The 24,660-nt window shown below is 40.5% G+C and overlaps 1 protein-coding gene across 1 annotated transcript in view; it reads left to right on the top strand.

Annotated features, from left to right (window-relative positions):
• Positions 1 to 10,530: 10,530 nt before the first annotated feature.
• Positions 10,531 to 24,660, top strand: part of RASGEF1A (RasGEF domain family member 1A) — a 28,019-nt gene continuing 13,889 nt past the window's right edge. The window contains exons 1-3 of the mRNA XM_082309714.1: positions 10,531 to 10,599; positions 13,353 to 13,532; positions 20,036 to 20,164. Of these exons, the coding sequence (XP_082165840.1) occupies positions 10,573 to 10,599; positions 13,353 to 13,532; positions 20,036 to 20,164 (336 nt within the window). The 5' untranslated portion in view covers positions 10,531 to 10,572. The remainder of the gene's footprint in view (positions 10,600 to 13,352; positions 13,533 to 20,035; positions 20,165 to 24,660) is intronic.

Genomic DNA, 24,660 nt, shown 5'->3' with positions numbered 1-24,660 from the left:
TTTTTTTGTATTTTGTATTTTGTATTTTGTATTTTGCAAACCATAAAAATGAAGTGACTACATAAAACAATATTATCTAGATTTTTAGTAGCAGTAAACAAGCTTTAGCAGCACCAAAAACTGTATCACTCAATAGACTCACTGGGAACTACAAAACAATAAAGCACACATTTCAACAAATTCATAGAACATCTGTTATAAAAGTTAATTAATGTACTAGCTATTATGAATTATTATCTTCTACATCATGCAATGCTAGGGCAATCCTAGGCTTTTATTTACTTTAGAAAATAACTACCAATAAAAAGCATTAGCATATACAGTGCTTTTCATCTTTTGTTTTAAAATTACAATTCCATTTCCTAGAATCAACTGCTCCACTTGAACAAACCTTCTTTACTTCAACAGACGTAGGTGCAAGAGGGGGTAGGCATTTGACTTCATCTACCAAGGGCATACAGCAGGATTCTGCTCAACTTACAACAGGGGCATTTAAAATGCCAACACTTTAGTGCCTCTAGAGTCTCAAATTTCCCCTGCACCACCCAATTTTTACGCCAGTGAAACAGCAGACCCGATAAGAAATGCGGAAGTAGGAACAATGTGATTTTTCCCCTTTTCTGGACTGGTCTTGCACAAAGTAGAATAGGACAAGAAATTCCTCAGCCTACTTATCTCAGCAATATGATGCAGACTGGTGTGTAATCATGGGAAAATTTTGTCTATAATGTTTAATGTTATGCTCACAATCATTCTTGGAACAACATAAAATGATAGAATATAGTGTCTCCAGTTAGGTAGAGAACTCTCCTGATTAATGTACCTCTATAAAACATTTATGTTGAAAACACACACTAAAGCATTTTTAAATCTCACTGATTAAAATTAGGCTAGACTTCACTAATGAATTTGAAAAGATAGTTATTTAAAGTAACTTAATGCATTTGCAACACTTCATGTGAACCAAGCTGTATTTTTTACTTCAGGATTAGGCTGCCTGATTTCCTTTTAGTTAAATCTATAGCACACTAACTCCCAGTGGGATGTCTTGTAAATTTAGGATTTCTAGCTCATCTTTGCCATGCACATGTTCTGTGGGAGCTGCTAATGAGAAGAGGAAATTATAAAGCGCTCGTAAGGAATTAGTCTCCTACACAAGAAAAAAAAAAAATCCAATTTTCAGTGAACATTCTCAAATTATCAATCAGCACTGCAACACTGTTAAGTCATTACTATTAAATGGCTGCACTTGAAGGCAAGACACTTTGAAGTTATTTTCCTGCATATAGATCTTACGGAAATGTAAGAGTACTACCTGATCAAAACTCCCATATAATTGGGAAAATTAAGGGCATTATGAATAGACTGACCAGGAAATCTGCCATGCCATGGAAAGCTTTTACTTTTAAACCACCAGCTCAAATCTCACTCAGACTGTAGGTAACTGTGGATCAGTTCAGGACACATAGGAGCACCAGTGAAGGACGGGGAAAGGGGGGAATTGCTTTCACTCGTGCTATCCAAAGTAATCGAAATCTTTCTTTTCGTTACATGTTTTAAGTATTATGTACTATACGCGTGTGTACATATGAGCATGAGCTTTACATAACATTTTACATATATAGTGATGCCAGTTTGTTTCGAAAGTTTACAGAGAGAAAGCTAGGTAACAGAGTTGACTATATTTTCGTGAAGAAGTGGAGGCCACTCTTCTGACCACCACTTAATAATTCTTCGTGACCTTTATTTTTAGTGCAGCCATTTCTTACAGACAGCTACCTGTTTCACAAACCCAGCCTATCTCCCTATAGCTTCTCTTCACAGATATACCTACAGTCTGGACCCGTTTCTATCTTGTCCAGCTCTAGAGAAAAAAGGTAGTTAGGAAAGCAGGAAATAGAGCAAAAATAGCATCCACCATGGGAGCACTCTGTGAATTCTTCGGAGATTACAGACTTCTGAGCTCTAGTTCCAAAAATCTTTCACCAACAGGACTATTTATTTTAGGAAGCTTTGGCATCCCCACACAAATGAAAATAATAATAATTAAAAAAAAAAAAAAAAAAGCAAACAGATAAGTTTAAAAAAAGTCTCCAAACCTGAGCTAAGAGTAAAACAGGCTTTGCCCATTGTATGCACGCCTTTTGCAGACCCGAGAACTTAGTCTAATGGGGAACACAAGTGAGCACCAGAAGGAACAAGCTTCCCCTGGGGAAACAATATCAGCTTTAAGCTTCCCACATGTTCATGCCTGGGGAATCCCCTTTGAAGTTGCTAACTGATGTGACATCTGTTTCATGCCACTGGAGCAAGGCAAACAGCAGCAGTAAGGTTGAAACCCAGGCACATCAGAACATACAGGGCTCTTGAATTCACTATATTTTTTTTAGACTGTTTGATTCTCCTGGTGAGAAGGGAGGAAGAATTGTAACATTTAAGTAAAATAATAAAACAGTCTCCCTAAATGATCTTTCATATTGGCACAATGAACTCGAAAAAGGCAGAGAAAAGGGTGACAAATTCAAGAATTATTATCCTACTGACATCAAAATAACTAAGTGTTCCAAAAAAAATATATTCAAATGGAAATTATTGAAACTTGATATCCTGTGATATAGCTAGCTTTCAGATGATTGCCAGTCCTAAATGGCAAAGCCAAACAGGTTCAAGGCACACATTGTTCTTTCATCATCAGTTATTTGAATTGTGACTTGATCAATACAGAGCACATGGAAAATAAAAGTTCCAGGAAAACACTAAATCTTTTTTATTTGTAGTCCACTTACATTTATTTCCTTATACAGATATTGTCATAAAGGGTTGGGCCAAAGTAGCTCGGTCACGTTAATGCTTTGACTGATTTATGTCAAGATGCTTTAGCAAAACAGAAGACTAAGTAATTGTTCAGTTAATTTCCCTAGCATACAGGTAGCTGTATTCCCCCCCCCCCCCCCCCCCCCCCCCCGACATTTATACATATATAGCAGGAGGTTTGTTCACATGCAGATTAGTCCTCAGCTTAATCCAATGCAAATCTGACCGTATAGGGTCATCATATTTTAGTGTTTCATGTTCAATAGTTTATGCTTGGATAGTCTGAGGCTGTGTCCTAGGATATATAAGATAGGATAAATATACATATATATGAGACAATATCATATATTCTGTACTACTCAGCATCAACTCAATATACGTTTCTTTATTCACTGTGTTTGTGATATGATAGTGCAAGTCCTTCCCAAGCAGCTCAAACTATGCCGAAACACACTGTAGCTGATAGTCTCATCTATACGCACATTTCAAGTAGGCTTGGGGGCTCATCCATCTGTTCGTTAGCTCTTGTTATTCATCAAAATGCTTTCTCAAAAATAAGTTAATTTTTGAATACTTAGTTTGGTAACAACTTCTTGCTAAAATTAAACCATATTTAACTTTATTTTCACAATATTTCTCCATATCTTTTGCTCAAGATATTAAGACTATCACACCTTGATTCTATTCCAAATAAAGTCATTAGAATTAAACCAGCAGCTGTTAACTGCCCTGTAAACTGAGCACATTTTGGCCCACTCTAAAACTTCTCTAATAATTGCTGCTGAACATCCTGGCTGTGTCAGTAAAAAGAATCCAAGCAATAGATGTGTACAGGAACTGAATTACTTGCAGTAATTCAGGTAAGACAGATACATCGCACATTTAATAGAAATTTTTTTGTATACTAGTACAGCTGCAAGTGAGTTACTGCAAATGAGCTCATCAGCCCAGCATTTCTCACCATCAGCTGTAAAATAAAATTTGTAAAACCAAAGAGATTGAAAACAGGGGGGGGGGGGGGGGAAAAGATCCCATCACCAACCTTAATGAATCTTCCAAAATACCCATGGGAATGCTAACAATGTTGCTGTCATAGTTTCTGCTAAAGCAAACAGAAGGTTGACTAGTCAGACTGGCAATTTTGATCTGCTAATTGTGATGCCCTGAAGCTTATAACACTAAAAATAAACTTCTTTTTTGTTGAGCTGGTTAAAAGAAATAGCAACCCACGTGCATTTACAAAAATACCATATCAAGAAGATTGACATCAGCAGACATGCAGATTTTTCTTCCCCTGGGCACCAACTTGCTGATGTATGTACATGCTCCCTTCTTGGCATAATTGATTTTCACTTTCTGCACAGTGGCACATTCTTGGAATAGCTGGTGTCGCAGCAAGCATGAATATGCAAGTGAAGGACACGCTAGCTAGGATAAGACCAAAACTCCTTCATCTTGAACCCAAGCTTGAACCCAATCTAAAATAGAATATCAGTTGCTTTTAAATATTCAGCTTAAAAAGACCCTAGAAGAAACATTAATAAAAAGAGTGCCTATTACGTTAACATAACGTCTGTTCTTCCACATTATAGTCAAAATCAGACTAAACCACAAAGCTTAAAACCATTTTTATGCTTTTTATGCCTTTTCTTAGAAAACAAGACATAAGAAACAGTGAGCAGACTCTATGATATCCAGAAAACATATAACATGCATAAGAATGGAACAAATCTACAACTACAGTAGAAGCAGCTGTTCAACTACACCCTGATTGCCTAAATTGTCATTTATGCATGACAAGTTGTAGCAGCTCCTTTAAGCAGAGCAGGCTAAGCCAACTATCTTTTTCTGAGATCTTTTTCTTTCATTCACTCTCTGACTAGCTCTCCTATGCATTTAAATAACCTGAGGTCCTCAGACCCCTGTAAGATGTTTCTTTTGCTACATCATTGATCCAAAGGAGTATCACCCCTTTTTATTTGCCTTTTTTTTTTTTTTAAACCAAAGCTGATTCATCCACACCAATCAATAATATAATGACATCCATGACATATTACAGTGTTGTTTCACAACTGGATGTACCTCAAATCTCAATTAGCAGGCAAGACAATTCCTAAAAACTACAGAATTCTATGACTGGAGCATCTATGAAAAATCAGGAACCAAACTGACTACTAGTAAACTTCTTCAAGCAGCTGTGCCAAAATAACCATTAAAATCTCAGTCACTAATTAATGGCCACACACCAGTATCATAGGCAACTTGTGTCAGATTATGTTAAATCTCCCATTTTGGCAGAGGCACAAAAAACTGGGGATTAGCACCATGCCTTCTCTAAATCCTGGGGAAGAGCTTTCCTTTCAATCCAAGGGGGAGCTACAGTACTAAGCATCAGTGAAAAATCAGTTTCACACTGCTCAGCAAACAGTTATTCTCAATGGTGTCACAGGGCTGACCTTATGCCAGTGAAAACATAGTTTGCTCCACAGATAGGTAACTGAATTTTCACTAGTTTTCACTTTCAGGTAGAACTGAAAAAACAGACATCGGGATGAACCACACCTTAAGTTGTTCTTATATTTTCAGCTTGGTTTGCTCTGAAAATTGCTGGATATCTCGGGGTAGAGCTGGTCAAGACCTCTTCAGCAAAACATTTTAAAAATGGAAAATGCCATTTTCAAACTACAACATTCATTGGCTCTGACGAAACTATTATGTGAACAGATTCCTCGTGTCCCAGGTCAGAGAGAAAGACAAAGCCATGGTCAATAATAACCACAGACTGATGTTTAGAGCGTTCAACCTCACTTCAGTCTCAAGCTTAAAAAGCTTTGCTCAGTTCAGAACCACGATTTGAAACTCTTTTTTCTCCCACTCCCATCTGCTGCCAAGTTATTAATGTGCCATCAAGTTATTCTGCAGCATGAATCTCTGAAATTTAGAAATCTTCAAATTCATCTAAAAGTGGTTTGGGAACAGCTTTCAAATCTTAAAATTTGTATGCAACAAGGAAATCTTGAACATCTGTGCAGCCCTACAAATAAGACCAAAAACTTTATGTTCCCTAAAGTCATTCGCCCAAGGCTTTGAAGCTCTACCTACATTCTACTCCTTAAAATAAATTCTTACAAATGGTCCATATTAGCTTGTGTCCATGCAAAAGCCCCTTCTGAGGCCACTGTTGTTACTGCTTGTAGAGTTTAATGGCATTTCCTGGACAAGTTCCTTATTTCAGGTCCAGATAAAATGGTTCAGTCTATAACCAAGGCCATCAATCAATAAAAACCATGAATATAATGTGCATTTTTAATTCACCACTCTTTTTCATGTTCCAAATGATAATATTAGACTATATGCCTTAAAGCCTTCCAAAATGCAAGAACCAGAATATACTGCTAGAACTATACTTGAAAAGGTGATGGGCGTACAAAACGGTTTCTGGAATCATACTGCTCTGTGGGTATAATGTACTACTGGAACAGAATATAACAAGCAAATATCAATGATGCTCTATGCCCTGGCCACTTTCAAGGCCCATAGATCTCTGGGTAACAGTTCAGACTCAACCTCATCTTAAGAAACAAGGCTATGCACTGAACCCAGTTGTGCTTCAAAGACCAAAGTGGCGTGCTGTATTCGTCCTACTGTGTACATAAAAGGGTGGGAACCAACAGATGAAGACTTGATCCTTTTTTTTTTTTTTTTAATTTAATTAACACTACGAAGAACGCCATACACAATTAAGTCCACTTTCCATGCCGCCTCATCTGTTTTTGTCCCTCTTTGCTTCCTTCACTGCAGATACTGGGGCTTTAAATCATGTTGACATAGTCTGTTAAATGAAACCAAAACGTTAATAATAACTAGATCTGGGTGGAAGGTGACCAACAAGTGACTTCAGTAGCTTGACAATAAAAGCTCCAAAGACAGCATTTCTAGGGAAGTCCCTTTATACTTGAGGTTATAGCCACAGATGAGCATTAATGACATTTGTAATTACTTGCTTAAGTACAGTTACATTTTAACTATACACGCAGGCAGATTTGAGTAAGTTGTTTCCAAAATGTTGTTTTCTAAGATCAGTGGAAAAAACTCACGTTTCTTCTTCCCCGACTCCCACATCTAACTTTATAATCTTCACTCTCCAATCAATTTCTCCTTTGCTTTCACCCATTTTTCTTTGCTAATATTCCTTAATTTTACCAAGTTATTGACCAGCAACTTTCCACTTAAGAGGAGATGTAACTGTGCTAGGAAATTGTATTCAAACACAGTAAAGCAAAACCTTATTGTCCAAATATAAAAACATACAAAGTAAGCACAACAGTGTGAAAACATCCTTATCAACATCTCACAGATGAATTCTGAGGCACAGTGGGATTAAACAATTTGTCCAGCAAGTCTGTAGCACAGGCAGGAACAGAACCCAAATACTGCAAATGCCAATCCAGTTCATTAATAATAAGATAATAGAACATGTTATGCTGATGTTAGCCTGTATAAGAGAGGCTGAAGCAACCTTCAAGATTGAGGCAGTCATGGCGTGGCTGCTGCTGACTCACTCTGCAGCGAGATACTGCTCTGACCAGCTGGATTGAGCCACAGCAGTGTTGGCTCAAAAGCAAGCTACTGAACAAGTACAGGCTCTGCTGATTAAACTTGCTCTAGGGTCCACCCACCAGTAACATGAGGCAATGCCTAATGAAAATATCTTCAAAATGCAAGCAATTTGCTGAGGAACGGAACTTGCAGAACTTATATAACTACAAAAACAGTGAGACCTTAGAGAGTTTCTGTATCGACAGATTTCAAGATTCAGAATATAGATAGCTAAAGGTCATCATCCACACTTTACAGAAAGATAAGTGGAAATAAAAGGACAACATGATTCATCTGTTACATGCTATACGAGCTGAATTTAGGTCTTCAGCTTCTCTGATTTATAAAAACTACCTTTCCAACAACATTGCAAGACAACACAATACAGTGCCCCCAAAACTAACCACCATGTATGCTAGAAAAGGAAAAAAATACATTTCCCTGAACTTCCATTCTCTAACACACCCCCCAACATTTATATACACATACGTAAGTATGTATATAAACAAGAATATACACACACCTCTTTATGTATACATACAAAAAAATCTAAACAGAATCTGCTGGACTGCAGAATAGACAAGTATGGAAATACACTCTGATATGGTGCCAATGAGTACAACATAAGGAAATATAGAGAACATGATAAGTGTCAGCCATTTGTCTCTACATATATTACTTTGGATTTTATCCAAATATGGCAAGAATCAGCTCCTATGCAATCTGTACTCTGGGGAAGAAGTACGGTCCATCAGCTATTCCAGACCTTGGTAGAAACCTCATGATGCTTATCGTGCGGTGGTATAACAGGCCTTTGCCTATTGACCAGAGTACAAATACATGACTCTCAGAGGAAAGAGAGCATGCCTAGATAGTATAGTTTTCCTTAATTCTATTAGAACTTTTTGGAAGTCCTACACTTTTTGGTTCTAATGACAGGACGGATTTAATTTCTGATGTCAAAAAAACCCAAAAGCCCAAACAAACAAAAAGATCACGGATTGTTTTCACAACAGATTGAATCTGTGACTAGAGCTCAATTAACTATGTATGTTTTGCCAAGATTAACGGACGTATACTTCTACAAGTCTCGACAAATATTTGAGTAAGGTGGAAAAACAGACTAGCACAGAATCAGAATGAGATCTGATACTTGTTTTTCATGTGTACTTATTTGCAGGCTTGCTGGTATTGTTCTTAGCTGTAAACATTAGATGAGTTATTAAAAGGTGTTCATAGATTCAGAAAGAAATATTATCGTATTTATTATACAGCGTTAGCCTATGAATTCCTACCTCTTGCTTTCAATAACCTTTTATAAAGATCTTAAAGATGTCTGAATAAGACTTAACAAAAGTTATCCCTCACCCTCCTCTAGCATTACGCACTAACATCCTAACGTGATGTTGCAGCAGGTCGGACCGCTGGATTCAAAGCTCATGCCGCCCGGGACTTCCTTGGTGTCCAAGGCAGGCAGCGTGCTGTAACCAAGGAAAGCCTCAGAGTAAACAGGTGTCAGATCTGCTACCACACCTAGGTGCTCTAAAGGTTCTGGAGTACAGCTAAGATATAGGAGCGAGACTAAGCAAAGCAGCCTTGGCAGGGAGGAAAAGGACGGACTTATCAACTTGTCATGTAAGAGAAAAAAGCTCATTTTAAATAAAGAAAATAAACCCTGTCACAGATCTGTGAACATTTGGAAACCAAGAAGGAACTTAGTAGGCAGGCAGTAAAGATGATGAGTAGCTACAAATCTTTTTAAAATTATTGCGTGTTTAGGATAGATGACAGTGCTTGTCCTCAAATGGTGAGCAAACACGAACATATTCCTTATGCTCTTTGAGTATGCGCATGTTCCCAAATTCATTTGCCGTACCCACCTACCTAGACTGGCATGCCTTACTTCCAAAAAGGCTTTTCCCACGTTAATCACCGTGGAAACCAATGAAGCCTTCTGCTACATATTTGAACAGAGCCATCAAATAAATAAGTTTAATGATAAAAATAATATTAATGAATGTCTAGAGACAACGGGGCAAAGACTAAAACATCCCAATCCAAGTAAAATGAGAAACAGGAAGGGAAAAGTATGTTTATGTGGGGGAAGGCTGCAAAGATGGCAACCCTCAGTTGCTCCTGGGTATGGGTGAGGAAGTTTGTGGGGTGGCTGGATGTACCCACCAAGGGTTTCCATGGGAGATCAGATTCTAGATTTGCACCCAACCTGCCTACGGCCAGCCCAGAACTATCAGATGACTGGCTGAGGCAATTTGAAAAGAGAAACAACTCCAGCAGAAAGGAGAATAAAAACAATTATTAGCGGGGAGGGTTGGGCGGCATCCCTCAGCGCTGCAGTAATTACTGCGGGTGCTACCACGCACGCCGGCGTAAACAGCTTAAGAGGGAGAATTGCGTCCCCAGTCTCTTGGGCAACGTCTCTCGCGCCAGGCCTCGCACAAGGCCGCGCCACGTGAGGAGCGTGGCCCTCGCAGGCGGCTGCGAGCCGGGCTGGCCAGCTGCCCGCTCCCCACGCCGCTCCCCACGCGGGAGCTGGCAGCGGACGGGGACCCCGCGGTCCCCCGCTGCGCTGAGGAGGTTTCCCCACCCAAGGTGGGAAAGCACACGCAGCTGAGGAGCTTCCAGGAATCCGCACAGTGCTTAGGGTATAAAAAAACCGAGCGGTCTGGTCAATGAAGAACGTTTTTCTGGGGAGGAAAAAAAAAAAAAAAAAACAAAAAAAAAACCAAACCAGAAAAACCACCAAACAGGAAAAAAAAACAAAAAAAAACCCCAGAAAGATCCAACGCTTCAAAAAAAAGTACCTTTGAGACAAACACCAGCGGTCAGACCGGCGTGAGCCCAACCCCTGCTGAGGGGAAGGCGGCGACCACCCCTGGTGGGGCACAGGCGCCCGCCCACGCGCACCAGCGCGGCGCGAGCGCCCCCCCTCCCCGCACGCGCGCCCCCCGCGCCGTTGACTCGGCTCCGTTTGAACCGGCCACGCTCGCGCTCAGCCAACAGGGCGCCGCGCTGGGCCCTGACGTCACGGGCGGCGGGAGCGGGGCCGGGCCGGCCGCGCCGGGCGGGCGGCAGCTCCGCCGCGGGCGGGCAGAGCTGTCAGCCGCGGGGCCGCCGGCGCTGCCGCCCCTGCCCACGCGTATGTACACGTCGCCCAGGAAAATGAGGGTAAGCGCCTCGGGTCGGTGGCTGCCGCCGCGACCCCCAGCCGCCCCGTGCGGACAGCGGGGGGAACGGTGCGCGGCGGGGCAGAGCCCCGGGCTGGCGGTACCCGGGGGGAGCCCCGTAACGGTCCAGGGGCCGGGTGGGTTTGCCTCAGAACTTCCACTGCGGCGGAGCCAGCGCTACGCACGCCGCAGCTGGAGCCCGTCCCGCCGCGCAGGGGACGCCAGCGAGCGTCTGCCACGGCCACCGGCGGCGGAGCGGGGGTGCTGCGGGCGGGAGCCGTCCGAGGCCCCGGGGATGGCTGACCGCCGCCGGGAGGGCGCAGGGGGCGGCAGGTGGCTGCCTGAGGGCGCCGGCTGCGGCCGCCGCAGCCCGCCCCCGAGGAGCCGGGGGCTTGTGTGCGTGGGGAGGGAGAGCACTGCGAGGGGCAGAGAAACTGGGGGGGACAGGGGCCGAGAGCGCTGGGGCTGCTGACGGAGGTATTAACCGCCCCCCGGCGGGGGCTGCCCTCCCTCAGCGCGGGGGGAGCCGGCCGATCCGGTCCCTCGGCTGCTCCGCGGAGGCCGGAGCTGGCACCGCAGGGAGGGGGTGCCGGCGGCGGCAGCCAGCCCCGCTGGAGGGCCGGGGCTCGGCTCCCGGCCTTCGCAATCCAGTGAAGATCGTTGCGGGCTGCTCCCGAAAAGGGTCTTTAAAAAACAAACCTGATGCAACAATGAACGTCTTAAACGAGTTTAAAACACTTGACGGCAAAAACGGGATACTTGTCCTCCTAAAGCATCTTTGCGGTGGGGGCTTAGTTGGTGGTTAACTTCCCTTAAAACCCCCTGCAACTTGCTATTATTAGCCAAAAGTGCCCATCGGAGCCTGTCCAGCCTGAGAAGTAGCTTTCAGCTTTATTGCTATGGACCTTAAAAGGGAAAAAAACCGAATTACTGGCGAGTTACATAGTATGCATAGCAAAGCTGTCTGCTTCATCATATGCTCCAGTGATTTGTCAGATTGTTGTGTACTGCAAAGCTTAGGCCTAACAGATAAATCCGTGAAATACCTAGTAACCTTAATGCCTGTTTGTGCAGAATCATCATTTTTCATTTCTCTTGATATGCCATTAGATCCTGCATTTTCTGTTTTAATGTGACTCTATGTCCTGAACTTCTGAAACTGAACTCCACTCCTCAGAGTAGTCTCCCTGGTCACTATTAAGGAGCTGCTATATTTTAACTTAGAGGGAATCACACTTCCCTGATATCTGTATCAGATATGAATACATAAAGGTCTTCTGGTTAAAGCCACAAAACAGTTCTACTTACCAGCCTTACATATAAAATAAATCTGTCACCTTGATGCACAAGTATCATTAATACTGGTATATTTTCCTTACCAACGCACCTAGCATTCATCTGAGCTTAAAAACAGAAAATATTTTGTATCCCAGGTTGTAAACATGAATGATCACTTTGGAGAGTTTGAGAGGAAAAATGTGCCTTGCATTAAAAGAATATAAAGTACAGTTTTGGTCTACAATTATTTCAAGTGCTAGCAAAAAAAAAAAAAAGTAAAAACCCTTACAGCATTTAAGGTTTTCAGTTCTTAAAATAGTTTTTGAAAAATTGCTAAAGAGAAAGAGAAGACTTATGTCTAAGACACGAGTGCAGTTAGAAACAGCTGTCAATTTAAAAAGCCCTGGTAATGGCCTAATCCCTTTTATCTACCTAAGTGCTTTTCAGAGCGTGCCATTATCATGTTTGTTTCATAGAGGATGAGACAGCAGCTAAAGAGTTAACGCTGCCTTCTTTTCACTTTAGCTTCTAAACAGTCTTAACTATTTCAGCAGCCAGGGGGAACTGTTTTGATGCTGAATAGTATTTTCAACCTTCACATAGAGTAGCAGGATGTTTTGTTTAGCCTTCTGCATATATTTAAGCTGTAGCCAGTTTAAAACAAACAAACAAAAAAACCCCACAGTTTGCTCACAGTTGGTAACTATGGTATACTAATATAAGCTCGTGGCCAAGGGGAGGGAGGTGGAAACCCCAAACCTTCGTGTGGGTTTTGTGTTGCAACAGCAGGTTTGTTTCTGAAGCAAAAATCTCCAAAAGAGACCGTTATTAGAGTTGTATATTACAGTATATGTCACAGCATTCAGTTCCACTCAGTTCATGGTTTCATGTACAAAAAAAAAAAAAAAAAAAGGCAATTTTATTCAGACAGTATGTCCCCCACTATTTCCAGTGATATCTATGTGCAGGAGAAGATGCACTTCTGTCAAGACCTGGATTACATCTAGCTACAGAAGTGGTGAAGGATTTATCACAAGTATTTTGGCCAAAGATCTGACTTGCAAAAGAGTAAGAAGAAGGGACATTAAGGCACAGTATTTTTTGTTTGTTCAGTAAGGCACTGCTTCAGTATCTTTGAAATTCAGAAAGCATTTTGCATTTTCATTCCTGTATAGTTTTATGCATAAAGAGCCAGGGAAAACTGGGGAGAAAGGAGAAATCAAGTACAGTGAAGAAACAAATTCTTATAGCTTCTGCATCTACAGCCTTAGTGACATAGTTTAAAGTGCATTTCAAACCCCAAAGCCAGCTTACAGACGTGTGACTGCTTGGATTCAGAACTTAGCGCTAATGCCCAAGCTGCATTCAGTCAAATATGTAATTGTGTTTAATGTATGCCTCTATAAAACCCACACGTAAGACATCCTGAAAGAAAGCTTAACTCTCTCTCTCTTTTTCCCCCCCCCACTTCTGCAGGAAACTATGCCCCAGACGCCAATATTTTCCAGCATGCTTGGTTCCAGTTGTAGTGGACAAGTGCAGCCAGATATGGGAGAGAGGTGTGTAGACCCTGTTTATCAGGATGGGAACCTTGTTTCTGGATCACTGGAAGCCTTGATAGAGCGCCTGGTGCCCACCATGGACTATTATCCAGATGTAAGTAGGCACTGAAGGGGTTTTTTTCTACCCATGGTTTTCCTGCATTAGTATCTGGATTGGTGCTTCCTCAGGAAATTCTCCCTCCATCTGATTGAAGACTAAGATGTAGACTAAGGTGCATTTATTTTACTTGCAATATTCATTCACTAAAGATGTTGCTCAATGGGGATACTCTCCTTTCTGTTTTTAAATGAGAACACTTGTTAGAATGATAAAGCCATGTTGAACCCAAATGGGTGCCTTAAGAACCAATTAAAAGCAGCATTAGCTACACAATTTTCAATCCCTCTAAGCTGCTTTAGCTCTAATACAGCCAAGATTAACTACTAACCAGCTCCTACCTAGGGAAGCAGACCTGAAATCAGCTCTAGTATTTTTTTTTTTTCTTTTTTTCCTAATTTTCTACGCATCTCCTAGTTAGGCCATTGGAATAAAAACAAAAATAGATTTTAATTAAAATGCTCTCTTTCTCAAGACATTTTAATGGGCCATCACTGTAATAACATATGTTCCAGAGCCTGAAAATGATTTTGCAACTGATTAAACACCCTCAGTGCAGTCCCCTGAAGTAAATACTACTTATAACTCCAGGGCACGCAATAAGATTCTGAACCTAGGATATTGTGAAGAGATCACTTTATCACTTAAAATGACCCCTTGTACTCATTAATGAAAGATATTATTTAAACAAGTTGCTAAAGATCAGAGAGGCGATGTAGCATATATTCCATCTGAGGTCTGAAAAAGTGGCAGCTATGGCAGAAGCATCACAGCTCTTTGTAAAAATTAACAAGGGGGCGGGAAATTGCAATCACTATTAACTTGTATGTTGAACTTAATGCTTGCGGTAATGGGCCGTGCTGTATCTTGTTGTATGCTTCTCAGTCTAATTTGTGTAGAACTTTTTACTGTGGTTTCACATTAGTCACAGTGAAGTCCCTCCAGGCTCCCACATACACACCACCCATCTTCACAATCACCATGCACAAAAACAGGACACCCCGTCTGAGACTTCAGTGGGTACAAGCAACAGAATTGCCAGCAATCACCATTAGAAGATTAAAAAAAGCAAAACCAGGATGTTTTAATATGCCCGTTCAAAAGTAATCCTAAACCTTGCATTTGAATATGGCTAACGTACAATTGGACTACCTTTGACAGATGCTGACTTAGTACCAAGTCCTTTATAAGACACAGAGGAACAACCATTGTTAGACATTAAATTTCTGCTCCCTGCCCCCAAATACATATTGTAGAACAGATGCAGAAGAAAGCAGCAGGTAGAGCTGGTATAGTATATCAGCTCTGTATAGCTTTAGGCTGCTGTAGTTAAGCCTTCCAAGGAGTCGATTCCTTGTCTTTTGTGTAATACTAGAATATAGTTACTTGCTGCTCGGATTTCTGGAATATAGCTAAGTTTTTTAAGTAGCTGCTAATGCACATCCTTTATTGTAACTTGTAACATAGGATCTATTTATAACACCGCTACTCTGAAAAGGGTTCCATAAAGCGAGCAGTACTGATGGGGTCTGCAGCTTATTTTGGAATGATGCTAGTTTCCATGGTGCTGTCCCATACCTTGTGCGAGGGAGCATTGCAAACCAAGCAGTCACGGACCCCTCCCTGGGAGGCTGCAGTTTAAATAGACAGCAAGCTGACAGCTGAGAGAGATACAACAGAAGCAATCAAGGGAACTCCAGGGAGAGAGAGATGGAAAGCAGCACTAAACCAAATTCATCTCCTCTACAGCAGGACACATTCTTTTAGTTAAATCAGATCACCCAATTTAGCTGAAAGGATTAATTATAAAATGAGTAGATAAATAAGCCTTGAACAACATAAAGAAGGAGCTGTATTTGAGTCATCTTCAAATCCAAGTTTTCTATTTCAGTTCAGTTGCATGTTTATATTTAATTTCATGCTCATTTCTATTTTTAGGGAAGTTGCCACAGAGGGTTAGAGTGATAGCCATTTACACTGATATCCTGTCAGAAGAATAGCCAGTACTGCATGTTCAAGAGAAAGGTATAAACACCTCTCAGTATCATGTCTCTGGCTACACATGCTAAGAAGGGCAGCAAGACATCACTAATTAATTCACACCAAGAGAAGCCATTGGTAACATTAGCAGAGATTACCTTAGTTTCAGAGTGACAAGTCTGCAAAAATTTGGGTGAGTACCTCTGAGCACAATGCTTAGAAGGCATCCCCGCCTCTGTGGACATTAAGCTAAAGATCACAGTAACCTTCCAGACAGAAAAAAAAAAAGAGGGGGTGGGGGAGAAAGCAAACAGTATCTTTCTGTGCTGGTTACAGAGGCAAAACAAAAATGTATTTGCCATGTTGGCAGAACACGAGACAGGCAAGGGAGGATGGGAAAGATAAGGGCCTACATTTGTGTACTGCTCTTTTGAGGCTTGTTTGTGTGCAGGGACTTGTTCAGCACATAGAAAAAAAAATTAAAAAAAATCTATGCTCATGAGGCAGAGGAGTTCGGGAGGTTAGGAATGGAATGTACCAGTCCGTAACCCTTGTGCCCAAGCAAGAAAATGTTTCAAGAAAATATTTCACAAACAAGAAGTTCCAGAATGAGCAGTGAGTGCACAAAGAAAATATTTTTCTTTTTTTCCCTCCTCGAGAAGACATCAGTGCGTTCTTCAGTCAGAGTGTAACAATTCCTTCTTTAGTCTTGTGCGCTTGCGCTCTTTTTTTTTTTTAATATAATTCAGCTCATCTCTTAGCAACAAGTTTAGGCACTAAAGGAATCTGGCTTCTTATTCTCTTGTAAAGCACAAGCCCCTTCTGTGTCAGCTTACGTTGTTCCAAGTGCAGAAAGGATTTTTTTTTTTTTTTTTTTCCCCCTCTCCTCCCAAATACCTGTCACTTTTGTAGGATAAATGGAGCTTAACTTTCAATCTCATAGCTTATGGAAGCATTTTTTAATCACTTTGTCAAACCAGCTAGCTTCATAGCTAAATTTCTTTCTCCAAACCATCTTCTTCATGATTAGGGGACTGCCTATGAAAGAGAGTAGGATTTTACACTGTTTAACATTTAGCCTATATGTGTATAGTAGTACAGGTGCAACAAATTACAGAAATCCTTGATCTAGATAAGGCACATGACATTAGTATGAAATATTTCCTATCCAAAACAACTGTGTTCCTAACCCCTGAGACCTAGTGCTAAGCTGAAATGTATGGCTTAGTTCAGCCTGAATTTTCTTTATTGGATAGGGAGTGGCTATTAGCAGAGAGGCAAGGAGATAGGAGTCAATACTGCTGTCAGACCTATCATTTTTAATTTGGGTCTTAATTACAGTTACTCCTTGTGTATGCCAGCAAAAGCAATAAAAGTATCAACCCCACGCAATTAGATACCAGCATATTGTAAACCAGTGTGTCTTGATTGACCATAATGGAACAATTTTATTTTCCAAAGTACTGAACCTAGTTTCAGTTAAGTGACTTAAAAAACAGAATAGAAATACAGCAGATGGGTTCCAGCAGTAGTAATAATTTGTTTCTAAAACCTAGTAGTCCAGTGTAGTCTGGGAAAGCATTGCATGGGTCCAGTACAGGTATTACTGATTACAGAGAGACATCAGCAAGCCTAAAATGGAAAGTATGCACTTTTATGGCCATGTATCTTCCTGCATCTTGCCAGTTCGGCACTTTTTGGAACATCATATAAAACATTATCAAAGAGACCAAATAAAAGCACAGGTCATCTGGGTCACACTTTTCTTGCAGTATAACAATAGGGAAATGATACTCTGAGTGGGCCTTTCTCAGAGTCACTCTGGATAAACACTGTCCCACATCACACAAAGTTCCACTAAGGAGACCAACGCTAGAATTAGTACGAGAAGCAAAATTATATCTTTCCTTAAAAGAATGTGTTCCAGCTTATCAGAGCGAAGGTCATTGGCAGGGCAGCATGGCTTAAGTTGTGGTTCCCTGCTACTTACATGTACAGGCATCTTTTCAGACAGGCTTCTAAACTGCCAAAACAAGAATGTGGGGAAGGGATGAAAGTATCAAAGTCCGTAATTTTTTTTTTTTTTTAATTCCCCATCTCTCTTAAATGCAAAATAGGGTAAAAGTGAGGGCTGCTTCATGTTTCCAGAACAAAAATTTTCACACAACTCAGTGACAGTTGACACACCCAACAGCTAAATTCCTTTCCCAGACAGTCCAGACTCACAGTTTTATGTTCAGGGACGACGCTGATAGAAATGAACACAGAAGTTGGCTACAAAAAATAACAGAGGATAACCAGGCATAGTTTAAAACACAAACAAACGAAAAAAAAAAAAACCCAACCCCAAACTCCCCAAAAAATCTCACAACCCAACACTATTCTTTCTCATGCTTTCATTCTGAATGGGGAGTGTATCAGTTTAGGGATCTTTCTCACATACACAAGAATAAAAGATCTGATATGTTGTCCCATAACATAACCAAGTCCCCTTTTGTGAATCAGGTTAGCTCTTCAGCCTAGTTTTAGGGCCCATAATACACCACGTACACTACTATAGATTTTTATAAAGCTTCTCCAAAGCTGACACAATATCATCAACTGTTCACAGATGCAGGTGTAAGACCTACACTGAATTTCTTTTACAAATTAATGAACTTCAATTTTTTGTCATGGCAAATGTAAAATTAAATTCTGAAATTCTGGAGAGAGACATAAACAAAATACCAAACAGAAGCCCAGTTTCTTAAATTTTCCCAATGTACACTCGTGTGGGATGTTTGCAACCACACCATCGAGAAGGGATGTCCTTGCTGTTAAGTGTCCTGTCACTGCCCTGGCTACCTGCTCAAAGTCACTGAGGGCCCAATTGTTAGGTGACCCCAGCTGTCCATCTTCTGTAGGCATCAGTGGAAGCACTAAACAAGCACCTGACCCAAGCTGTCCATCCAGTTAACCCTTCTCTTCCTCTCTTCCTCTATCCATAAACAATAGACAAGACAAAGACTACAGATTAACTCCATTTTGATTGTACAGAATTAATGCTATTTCTAATTTAATGCATGAACCCCAGTGCTAACAAGATCTTCAAATCAGAAAGAGCATTTTAAATGCCTCTGCCGTATCACAGTCCACTCTGTTCTTTCATTAGTTTCCTCCACTGGCTCAGGACAGAGTTGGATGTTTAATAGATGTGCTTAATCTATTATACTGTTCGTTCACTCCCAGAACACTGTGACATTTAGTTAATTTTGTTTTGTTAAAAAAAGCTTCCTTTTCCCCCTTCTGATATTTGGAGGGTTTTAGTGCTAAATTTATATTATAGGGCACACTGAGTACTAAAGAAGTGGAAACATCTTTCATTAACAGCACATTTTATTGTGATTAAAGAGATAAACCCCATAACCTTTTTGGAGTCCTAAAGATACCATTATGGTTTAACTACAAGCGTGTTTTAGAGACTGCAAGCAGCAGAATTTGGTAGCTAATAGTAGAAATACCATATTTTAGACAACTGATCTTAAATTTTTAGATGTCTCCGTTTACTTGCCCAGTCCAAGGTGGTATATGCACACATTGACTATTTATATGAACATCTGGCTGTGGCCTGCCAAATCACATTTCTAAAAACATGGTACAAAGTAACAGTACATATTGCAAACAAAGGTTACTTGAAATCCATTGTCAAGGAGATCCCCTACAATTTCCCAACTACAAATTTTGTCAAAAAGCCTAAAGGAAAAACAGAAGTGCTTATGGGATGCTACTGTCATTACTGAGGCAATTACATTCAAATACAGAAGCCAAGTTTCAAACACTGAAGCAAGACTAGGGCACGAAGGCATTCTCGCTTCAACTAAACTGTCCAGAGTATGATTCGGAATACAAATGTATCACAGCTTTTAAAATACAAATGGAGAGGCTATTTCTAATGAGAAATAATAATTGTTGGCTTTTATTAGCAGTGTTCATATTCAAAAGACACTGAAACAGGCCCCAAATAAGTCAAGTCAAGCTTAAAAGTAAATTATTGTCATATGGCCACAATCTAAGCTAAAGCTTGTGTCAGTGATTGTGGGGAAAAAAGAATAGAAAAAACCCATACATGAAGAAATTACAGCTGTGGTTTGGAATACACTTGAAGCAGTTTTCTGCAGCTCAGTGAAAAACAATCACTCTTAAAGAAACAAAGCAGCAGAAATAGTGGTGTTCAAGAGGCATAACACCCTACATTGGACATATTTCATTTGTCTTTTTGGTGAGCGATGACTAGTGAGGCATTTTAAAGGGAAATAATTGGGGAATCTGAAAAAAACACATTTAACAGCCATAAAGCCTACAGCATTTCCTTTTAACAGAGCTAGAAAAGACCACCATGTCTCTAGAGAAAGGAAAAATTATAAAAAGTTTAAATGAAGAAGAGTTACATTTGTGGTTTATGGAGTAGTTTTTCCAAGGAAGACAGATTCTTGTTGCTAAAGTTATTCAACTTTTTTTTTTTTTCCTCTCTGCTTCCACAGAGGACTTACATCTTCACTTTCCTATTGAGCTCACGAGTCTTCATTCACCCACATGAGCTCCTGGCTAAAGTGGGGCAGATCTGCATTAAACAGAAGCAGCAACTAGAAACGGGGACCGAGGCAGAAAAGGTAAATGAACCATTATGTCCTTCAGTTGGCTGTGCTACTGTCATTTAAATATTTCCCACTCTCTCCTTCTCATTATAAAACTAATTAGATTGATAAAGAATAAATTGAAATTGTAATTTCCACATGTTACAGGATGCACTTTTATTTCAGTCTTTTTCCTTGGAACACTGTTGCTTCTTTGCTAGCCACAAACATAGGTTACATACTACTTTACGAGTCAGATACAGTGGCTGGAAATATAACTTTGCTCATGAGCTACAGGTTGGTGCCGTGTGCTGAAGCAACATGTATTTGCCATGAAACCTGCCCAGCCAGTTGCTTTGTGCTTTTGGGCTTTCACCAAGTTAGGTCTTTCTTGAATCTGATTCCCCTTTCTCCAGTCACCCTCACCATCCTATTAGAGTTGAGTGCTCTGCTGTAGGTTATTGGTGTGGTGTTTTAAGTTGGTGTAACAGTAAATCAGAAAGGTAGCTCTTGCAAAAATTAAGGGATGCACTACTTAAAATGGTAGCCTGTGCTGACACAGGTGACTATGCAGTTTTACTACAACCAATTAAACCAAATTGGGTCAGTTTGCTGGCTGGGGTTAAACCATGGCAGGTATGCACTTAAATCCATGTAAGTCTCACCATTATGGAAAGTGGGTATTGAAGGGCTTTTAACTGGAACTGAAGTACCAGAATAGTCCAAGCTAGGATGCAAATAAGAGCGAAAGAAACAAGGATGAAATCAGCAAGTATTTAAAGACCTGAATTGTTCAAATCCTGGGCATGTTTTGGATCCGTTCGTCTACAGTGAGAAATTACATGCTCACATTCCTAATCTTCAGCATGTTGATAGTCCCATTTTGTTTTCTTCTTGTTGTGTCAGGACTCTGAACACAAAAGGCAACACAGTTTTTGACAGCAATGCTGACCTAAGAGCTTCTTTCTCCCTTACTGTTCCTGGGTGCAGTCTCACATTATGCCAAAAAATTACTCCACAGGAAAAACTAACCTCTTGGTGCAAAATGACTTTCATCCAGGTCAGTTCCCTGATCTACTCGCCAAATAGCTATGTAACTCATCACATAGGTGCTGGAGAATTCAAGGGGTTGGGGAAAGAAGGTCAAGAACCACTGCATCCAGCTTCGTACACAGGGGTGATAACCGTTCCCATTGCTGCTGCCAAACTAGGTCATGACTGAGCGCCCTCAAACCGATGCTCTGTAAATTGTAGTGGTTCCTCAGCAGCATGTAACTAAACAATAGAGGTAGGAACTTTTAAGAGGTGCTGGGACCGTCTGAAACATGAAACAGCTAGAGCTGATCTGTAGACACATGAAGACTGCTGTCAGTAGCTAGCATCAACATACCTATGTGAAATATCTGGATTTAAAAATAATGGGATATAAGATTAAACTATTTTGAATAATACAATTAAGAGATTTTTAAAATGAAAACAGTATTTGGAGACTAAGTCACCTGGCTGTTTGAAGATATTAGTTATAAAGTAGTATTATTGTGGCTTTTCAGCAGATGTGTTAGAAAATCATGGCTTTCACATTGAAATGAAATAGCATTACATACTAACAACAGGATGTAAAATAGAACAGCTCATATTCGAAACACCCACACTCTTACACCTTCTGCTGACAATTTGGAAATGGGCCTACAGGAAAACCACTAAACAACAGGGTGACAATAAAACATGAGTGTTTGGGAGACTGCTTTAATTTACATGCTTTGCTGGTTGCTTTTCCTACTATGCCCTTGATCCCTTCCTACCCCCTTCTTTATATAAAACTAATTTTTTCCTGCCCACGAAACAAAAAATTCTTGGAAAGCACGACAAATTTCTGACATCTCTCTCAAATGACTGCTTTACTGTCCTCTACTGCAAGCACCTATATGTTTTACAGATTAATTTGGCCACTAGCATTTGCAAACATTTGTTTTTCTGTCTGGCAACAAGTAAAGCTCATTTCACACGCAGCATAGAAATTCTCGACTCAAGCCAGTCTATGTGTTCACAGTCATAACCTGTCAAGGTATCACCAGCCACCAGCACCTTCTATTTAAGTGGCTCCTTAGCAGGAAATAGCTGGCAAAAGTAGTTAAAGCAGCTCTGATCATTTCTGGTAGGAGATTTGCATAAGCAAAGGAGAAGCTGGCTGACTTGTTGCCTGGATAGCGTGTAAGCTGAAAAAGTGGCAAAGAGCCGGGTTTTGAGGTTACGCACCACAATACTTATCATTCCTTTGTTTTTGACATCACTGGCTAGCCAAAGAATCCTATAGAAAACAATGCAGAGAAAAGTGGATTAAAAAGGAAAACACTCCGCAATGTCTTGGAGCATGCTTAGAGTCCTTTTAGTCATTCATAAAAAGGAAGGGTTTCACAGTTTAAGACATGAATTACAATATACAAGTCAGTAGCTAAGCTTGACCGTAAAGGATAAAATTTAACTCTCCCTAAGCGCATTAGAGATTGGAAAGACCCAAACAAGATTGTCACAGAAGAAAGCACTTCTATAGTATTATTCAGTGGAAAAACCTGTTGTTAAAACTGTGGTGCATTATTTCTGCAGCTTGAGGGTTTGGTTGTTTTTTTTTTTTTAAATAAAAAGAAAGTAGTAAGACATAAACAGAGAAAGTAGAAGTTAGTTTCCATTAAGCTTGTATTGCCTGTCTTGGAATACATAAGTCCCTTCAAAAATTATGATTTCCCTTGGGTTTTGTTGCCAGCAAGTTTTCATTTCTAAAACTAAAAATCAAAACAATACTCGTAAGCAGTTCATTGTCATTAAACCTCCCTTTCCAACAGGCACAGTACTGCTATTGCCCTCCTTTCTAATTGCTAGTTGTTTCTCAGTACTGTCTTGTCTCATGTAGAACAGGGCTGATGCACAGTACTTAAATTAATAGAAGTTTTTTTTTTCTTCTCAGAGAAATATTTATGGGAGACATATTCCCATAGACTCCAGAGAACTCTGTGTCAGGCCTCACTAGGGGAGGCTCACACCTGGAGTAGGACTACAGAAAAAGTAGGCTGGTAGGTTTATTGCAACCATGACAAAAAGGAAAACGCGTGCTGCTACCCACATATCTGTGTGATTTCTATCTAGGTTATCACACATTATGTGCATCAAGCCTGTCACGCTACTTTGGGTTTCATCAGAGTGCACATGAAACAGGAATCTCATGTTTTGCTATATTGATGGTTTTTAGCGTTGCTTTGAGAAAGCATACCTTATTTTCATAAGCATTAAAAGCATCTGATAATCATAAAGCTTTTTTACACCTGAAAAGTAAGTACATGAAGAGTAATAGGGTTTACAGTTTGTCTTGCAATAGATGCCTAGCCTTCCATCATGAAGGAAGCAAACCGTAGCAACTCATGAGTAGGTAGATGAGATGGGAAGTCAGTGTTCATATGGAGATCCTTGCCATGGCCTAAAGGAAGGATTTTAGAACCTTCCTGCCCCCATCCCTCCTTTTTCAGTTTCAAAAGTTAAAAAGAAAGGATAGTCAGGATAATTAATACCAAAAACAGTTCTGTAGCAGGTTTTGGTAAACAAAAGCGGAGTAGGCACGTACCTGTTAACTTTAATTGAATGGAAGCACACTGGCTGGCTAATTAATTCTCTTATCACCACCTACAAATTATTCTTTTAATAATTTCAGGCTCCATGCATTTCCTAGCAAAGAAGTATAAATTGTCTTTTCCCCAAGGCAGACGACAATGGGAGTTTGGAGGACAGACAACTATAATCTGGAACCCTGTCCCACACTGTTTAGAAATACCTTGAAGCTGGACTCCACAGGAGTGGCATTGGCAGAGACTGCTTTGCAGGATTGCTTACTACTGGCAAAGAGAATGGTTTTCTTTTTGCCCTCACTATCCAACTATTCTGCACTTCTCTTACTAGTAGGATCAATTAAATACCATCAATAAAAGACAGCTAGGAAAAGCATGCTAGCAGAATGCAATTTGCAGCTCTGGGAAAAAAAAAGCAGCAAGAAAATTCCCTTCAGACTTACAAAGAGCACTGGCTCATCTTTAGATTGAAGATTCAAGGGTGCATGGTTTAACTTCAAAGTTCTTCTTAAGCATCATTAATATTCCCACTGACTGTATACCAGGTAGGTATTAAAAAATGCAAAAAAATAGCTTAGTTTGGTTGACTTTTAGTTTTGATTAAATAAACTGGGACATACTATGATCAGATCATGTTTTAGCAGGACTTCCTACCAATTCTTGGAAGACATTCTCTATTTGTCTTAAAAGAAAATACACCGATTTCCTGTGGTGACAGTCACATGCTAAGTCACCTTCTGTAACCCCTAAGAGGCTGATGGAGAGTGCAATGAGGAAGTCGCACTGTGCATGGGGAGAAGGAACTGCTGCGTAGTGGGACTTCTGTAGCTTACACAAGTGGGGAGCTAACCACAAATGAAAACTTCCTTTTTCCTCAGTGCATCACAAGTTGAGTGGGAGGATAAACATAACCTGAAT

Source organism: Platalea leucorodia, assembly GCF_965183815.1.
Source record: "Platalea leucorodia genome assembly, chromosome: 4".
Lineage (NCBI taxonomy): Eukaryota > Metazoa > Chordata > Aves > Pelecaniformes > Threskiornithidae > Platalea > Platalea leucorodia.
This window is presented reverse-complemented; position numbering and strand designations above follow the sequence as displayed.